Below are 6,991 nucleotides of genomic sequence, written 5' to 3' on the forward strand. Positions count from 1 at the left end.
GTGTGGAACTGCAAGAATAAAACCGCAGTGATGATTAACAAGGCTGGAGCTGTCACTACAATACTAATCACAGGTACACTGCTACAATAAAAACATTCACACTAGTTGTTTTTTGTCAGAACAGCAGGAAGTTCATGTCATCAAACTGATAAAGATAAAAGTTGCGTGAAAAACTCGTTAACTAAAATAAAATAAAGCTGTTCTCATTAGAATCTTTTTGATCCAGATATCTTAAAACAAATAGACCCAAGAACTGTTTTTAACTTTTGTAATGGACCAGATTTAAAATGGCCAACATGTTTAATTTACCACAGCAATCACAAAAATGTAAACATCTCATTACAGATATTGAACTAAAATACAATAACAGTATCTAGGAGTCATCCCCAACACAGACTGAGAGCTAACAAATGTAGCACTACCAGTTTAGATTTGCATTATTTTATTTTCAAGTTTTAACCAAAATGGCTGTTATTCATTTTGTTTCGTGACAAAAGAAGAAACTGCCATGAAAGCCGGCGGGTGACAAGCATTCCTTCAAGGAGCTGCAGGACTTTTTTTTAGTAAGTTTTACTAAAAAGGTTGGTGCTTCTCGAACTTTTTTTGTCTGAAAAACAAAACCACTGCAGGTTAGTGACGGAGAGCGTCATCTGGAATCAACGACCGCTGAACAGGAAGTTCCCTCCGTTTACATTGGACATAATGTCAGCTGGCACATCACGCACGCACGCACGCACGCACGCACGCACGCACACACACACACACACACACACACACACACATATATATATACACACACACACACACACACACATATATATATACACACACACACACACAGAGGAGTTTGCAGAGTGGAACACGAGCTAGCTGCAGATCAATTTCTAACTTCAACTCTGATTTCTGCTCGATCCAAGCGGTGCACAAAGAGCTGCAGGCAGAGGTGAAATAACAGATTTCGAACAAATCAGGAGGTGAGATGGTTATTCCTCTTCTTCAGTTTGGGATATTAAACCTTGATATTGTATTTGGTTTTTCCTGTTCAACTTCTGGACTGTCAGAAAAACTCAATTTTTCTGCAAGTCAAAAATTTACTGAAAATTACCATGGCTTCAAAAGAAATCTCTGAGCTGCGTTACGAAGTCTGGAGTGAAGAGAAGTTCAAAGCAGGCTGGAAATGAGCAGCTTCATATGAAGACAGGTTTACACGCCGCGCAGTCATTCTGCTGCAGAGTTTACAGTCTGACGTTTCAAATGAAAAGCTAAAATCACAGAGGCTTTTACACAGACAAGCTTATAATAAGGACACTGATCATCACAAGACACCAACTGAAACAAACAGAAACGAGCAGCAACAAACGACTAAAAGTTTAAACTCCAAACTGAAAGGTTTCAGTTAGACTCATTTACTGTAGGATGCTGAATATAATTCAAATAATTTTTTTGTTTGTGTTATAATGAATTTATCTTGCCTTAGAGCATTCAAACTAAAAAGGTGATTTGAATTTGTTTAGGTTGTTAAAAGAGTTATTTTTATTTTAAATCAAACTTCCCACAGAAATACACAGAGATCCCTTCGATTTCTTTAAAATCAATCAAATTTGTTTCAGCTACTGGCTCTGCTTTGGTTTGCTTATGACACCTTTAGCTTTTAAATAGCCTTTTGATGCTTTTAGGTTTTAGCTAACATTCTGATAGTTTTAGCTTGAAGCTACCACTTTGCTACCTTTAGCTTTTAGGTGCCTTTTTGCTACTTTTGGTAAATCTTTTAGGACTATTAGCTTTTAGGCAGCCTTCTATTGCGTTTAGATTTTGGCTAACGTTTAGATACAGCCCTTTGCTACTTTCAGCACACCTTCTGAATTTAAGTAGCCGTTTGCCACATTTAGCTTCTAACTAATCTTTTGCTATTTACAGCTAGCCTTTTGCAACTTCTCACCAACGTTTTGCACCTTTAAGCATTTACTGTGTGCTTTGCTTCCTTTAGCCTTAAGCTAGTTTTCTACTTCCTTTAGCCTGTGGCTAGCGCTCTGTTTTTTTAAGTTTTACTATCTCAGTTTCAGCTCCTTCAGCAGAATTTCTGTCTCTTTTTTTTCAGAATATATTTGGCAGAAGAACGTAGTTTCTGTGTTTCTTTGATGATGTGTTTCAGTCGAACAAAGCTTGTTCTGAGCCGTCGATGAGGATTACTAAATGTTTAACTAGAGCTGAAAAAAATGAATCTAATTTAGAACGTCCTCGAACAGAACTGCATGAAGAGGCTGTTGAAGAGCCACGGGCTGGTTCTGGTTGGGATCCGTTTCCTTTCAGACAGGAGTTGTGAGAGCAGAGCAGTGAAATCCCTCCGACCTCGCTGCCTCACGTTACAGTCAGAGCCCGGGAAGATAACAACCAATGGGACTTCCAAATGCATCAGCATCAAAAAGCCATTTAATCATCACTCTGTTTTCACTCCCTCGCTCCTCTTCCTCTTCCATCCAGCCTCCGTTTCGTGCCAAATACCATTTCCCGTCTCCGGGGAGGAGGAAGCATTTAATAAAACTCCTCTAATCGAGTTCTGCGGCAAAGAGCTGCGAGTCCCCGGCCCGCTCACCATCCCAAAAACTCCCACTTCTTCTCCCAAGCCCCAGATTAACACAACTCTGTAGTTTCTGATGAAAAATAAAACATTTCAGCATCAATCCCCGTGTTTGTAGGAAATACTGCAGTTTTACGAGTCTTTTTGTTTCCGGGCCTGACAGCTTCAGTTGTTGAGGACCGGAGCAGAACACGTAAAAAAAAAAGAAACTAAAATCAAATCTGACTAATTAACAGATCAGCTGAAGCAGGAGCCGCTCGGTCGGCAGATAAAAAATGAAAACCGTGCATCAAGCCTGAGCATTAGGGAGTTAATTATTCACTCGTTTTGCCATGTTTTAATAAAAGTATTTTAAGATGACTCCTTTAAACCAGAAGAAGGTGGAGACATCTGAAGCCGCTCTGATGTTTTGGTGCGTTTTTCCTTCTCTAACTTTCATTTCTTTTATAAAATGAAACGCTCTGACTGGAAGAACTCGTGTTAAACAGACGTTTTTATGACGAACTCAGCTCCCTAATTACGCCTCGCCTTTATTCTGTTTCTGTCAGGATGTTTGCAGTGGTGGGCACGATTCCTTGAACTTTGAAAACCTGTATGGGAATTAGCTTCCGCTAAAATGAAATCTGGAAATTTCAAGTCCAGTATTTATATTTTTTTAAACGGTTCTCTGCAATAAAAGCGAACAGGAGAACGGTGAGTTACACGGAGCGATGCTACACTACGCAGAGCTAAACAAAGTTAAGCACAGCCCGGTGACATCACCACTCTCGCAGTGCTTTACCCCCTCATATCTACGATAAACAGTCTCTGACTCCTGGCGTCAGTTTACAGCCGATAACAGAGACTTTAACATAAATGAAGCTGGACCAGAACAGGAAAATAACATGAAAAAACAATTTTCACACTCAGAAACATCATAAACAGTCAAACACTGCACACATAATTATTACCCAACATGCTTTGCAAAATTCATATCGTTACTGGGACGTGACTCTCTCACACATTTCACTCATCTTTAATGCAAACAGATTTATTACAGAGAGAATATTGATGATGACGCACAGCATCTTTATATAGTTTATAAAAGTATGCATGCATCAGGCTTTAATTCTGAATACAAGTACCGACATGCACAGAGTGGTAAACTTTCCTTTAAAAACCACAGAAGAAGTTCTACTTCAGTTTTACTTCCATGACAAACGTAAACAAACTGAGCGCCCAAAATGGATCCGTGCCAAGTTGTAATGATGCTGGAGACATTACTGCACTCCCTCACTGAGCTACAGGTAATACAGATCATTTTGAGCTCTGTCAAAGTTTCTAGTAGAAATGTTCTGTCATACACAGACCAGTTTATGCCGCATGTTTATGAACTCACAGCCGATATTGACCAGAACTTTGTCAGTACTTCATGCAAACATGTCAAAGTGGTTCCAAGTGAATATTTGCATATTTATTCTCCGACCCATCCCCAGTCGAAAGCATCACGCCGTCATATATAAACCTATTTGCATCACATCGAGAAACTGAAGACCTGAGTCCAGTTTCACGTAGCAACACTTGGGAGTGACACCACACCAACATGAGTTGTTGTCTCATGGGGTGCAGAAGAAAATCGATTTATTAAAGAATCTAGATTCTTAGTCCTGGCGGTTCTGAATCGATTAAGGCCCATAAATCGATTTTAAAATGCGGTTAAGTTTTGTTTTTTCCGCTCCTACTTCCGAGCGTACTGCATATCGCATTACGTGTCCTCTCAGCCGCCGTAGAAATGGGCCTTCCAGGCCACCGTACAGCAAGATAGTTAGCCAGCTCCCTTTATCTGAACGGCGTCTGTTAGCATGGAGCAGGAGGACATGATTCAACTCGCTCCTCCTTCTTTAAAAAGCATTTCAGATCCTACAATGTTCCGAGGAACACAGAGCAAGTTACAGAATTTTATGCACTCCTATTCCTATTTTTGTTATAAATATAAAATGATGCAAAAAGATTTGATACAGTGAGGAACCTAAAATCACTGTTTTAAATAAGTGTTCTATTTGTTTACATTGTTTTTTTTTATCTTTTCATCTCGTCAATTACATAATTTACACAAAATGTATGACCATTTCAATAGAAAAATCGTTTCTGAATCGAAAAATTGGTTTAGAATCGAATCGTGACACCAAAAATCGGAATTGAATCGACAGACACTGCTGTGAAACCCCTGAAACATCCGTCTTCCTGCTTCTGGTCCCGTCTGACGGTTTATTATAGCGGCCTGAAATCCACAAGATCAATCAGAGACACAAAAATACAACAAAAGACCCCCCCCCCCCCCCAAAAAAAAAAAAACAGAACTCATCAAAAACCTAAAGGACAAACTAAAAGCCCCGCTTGTGATGAACCCTCCTGCTGCCCAGAAGGCGTCAGTATTAAGACTCATTTGACCCCAGGGCAGCAGGAGGTTTTCAACTTTCAACTGAAAAACGGTTCTGAAACGATACGGACCCAATGTTGATTAAAGTGTAATTAAAACGAGGTCTGACATGTTTAGAGTGAAGTTTTCTTTTTAAAGATAAAGATCGCCAAGAGCTTGTTAGAGCTGAAGCTTAGCTTCTGATCTTTCGCCAACACACTTCATCAGTAATATTTTTATGACTCCCTAGAGTGGAGGCGGGGGTCAAAGGTCAAACGGAGCAGCAGAGACTCACCGTCTTACACGGACTTTAGCAGCGGGGAGCGGGGGTTGTTTATCGTTGCTGTCAGCGCGCTCAGAACGATTCGACGTCATAAAATCAAATAAAACGTGTTGCATGAAGACGTTTTGCTGCTAAATATGTCGTGAGGCAACAAACCCCCACGTTCATCCTCCAACACGCTCACGTCCGTCAGGAGAAATGTTAAAATAAGTCGGAAGGGATTTTGTGTTTCAGGACAGGAATGAACGCTCCAAACAGAACTGGACCCAGGCACACCCAAGCGCGGTCTTCACGTAGAAAAAGAGAAACATTTTCTTTCTGTTAGCGATCACTGAAGAACTGAATCTGTCATAAAAACACGACATCTTGTGGAAAAAGTTCCTCTGAAGAAGTTCAGACTGAAAACATTAAAAGTGACTGATCCGTGTGCATAATGCAACCAGCTGATAAAAATTTTAACGCGATTCAAATATTAATTCTTGTGGTCAGAATGTAAAATACAAGCCATCAGCTGGGAGTGGGGGTGTCTTTAAAGCTTTATTACGCAGCTAAATGTGTGCGGTGTCGGTCATTCATGCAGAGCAGCTGAACATCTGTTGGATCAGGGAAGAGGAGGTTTTTACAAAAGTCAAACCCAGGATGTTCCAGCGGTCCTGATAAAACCTCTGCCTGCAGCAGCTGCTGCGACAAACCGTTTCAGGTTTTAAAAAAGGGATTTCTAATTTTTTATCATCACATAATATAATGTAAGCTTTCATTAGTCAGTAAAGTCGTATTTGGGGTGGAAAGCCCTGAAAGTCTGAGTAAGTTTGAAGCTTCACTCAGTTCAACAGCTGGAAGGTGAGTTTGGACAGAGGGACACATGAAGACATCCTCCAGGTTGTCCAACAACAATCTCCTGATACAATCTGGTTGTTCCACAGCCTTTAAAAGAAGAAGGCAACAAATCTCCACAAAAATGTACTTTAAGTATACTGCACTATATCTAACGTTTACTATAAACAAATGTTTTCAGTCGGCCATCTTGTGGACTGCTTGGGGTTTCAGACTTTCAGGAGCTGCTGGAGAGGAACTTCCTTGTTCTTCTAATCAGACTTGACAAGAAGAGAGGCACTCGCAGCGTATTTAAGGCTCAGGCATTAAAGATGAAAAAAATATTGACTTAGTGACAGCTAAAGCTTGCATGTGAACAGCTAGTTCTGGATGTCATCAGCAAACTGGTTGATCCACTATGAGAAGGTGCTGCTTATAAGACTTGAGTTTGTTGCAGCTCCTCAGACTGATGAAGTCTTTAGGATAAAAAACGAAACGTTTCAACAAAGAAGAATCCGTCCAGAGGACCTGACTCTACCTGGTTAGATACACAACACAATTTGTACATGACCTTAGTAAAAGTACAGTATTGCAAGTGGAGGAGCGCAATGAGCCATGCAGAGGTGTGAACCACCAGGTAGGACCGTGATACATCGTGGAGAGGCATGATACTGTACGTTTTGTAGGGCCATGATATATCTTGGAAAGGTGCAATACTCTATGGACGTGTGATACACCGCGTAGGTGCGTCATTCACCGCGGAGGGGCGTCATTCACCGGGTAGGTGCGTCATTCACCGCGTAGGTGCGTCATTCACCGCGGAGGGGCGTCATTCACCGCGGAGGGGCGTCATTCACCGGGTAGGTGCGTCATTCACCGCGTAGGGGCGTCATTCACCGCGTAGGGGCGTCATTCACCG

General features: G+C 41.1%; 1 protein-coding gene across 1 annotated transcript in view; it reads left to right on the forward strand.

Moving 5' to 3' along the window:
- baz1a (bromodomain adjacent to zinc finger domain, 1A) overlaps positions 1–2,648 on the forward strand; it is a 12,226-nt gene extending 9,578 nt beyond the window's left edge. Inside the window, exon 18 of the mRNA XM_037694843.1 lies at positions 2,482–2,648. Coding sequence (XP_037550771.1) covers positions 2,482–2,648 — 167 coding nt within the window. The remainder of the gene's footprint in view (positions 1–2,481) is intronic.
- The last annotated feature ends 4,343 nt before the right edge of the window (positions 2,649–6,991 follow it).

This window comes from Nematolebias whitei, chromosome 21 (genome assembly GCF_014905685.2).
Source record: "Nematolebias whitei isolate Nwh7 chromosome 21, NemWhi1, whole genome shotgun sequence".
NCBI lineage: Eukaryota > Metazoa > Chordata > Actinopteri > Cyprinodontiformes > Rivulidae > Nematolebias > Nematolebias whitei.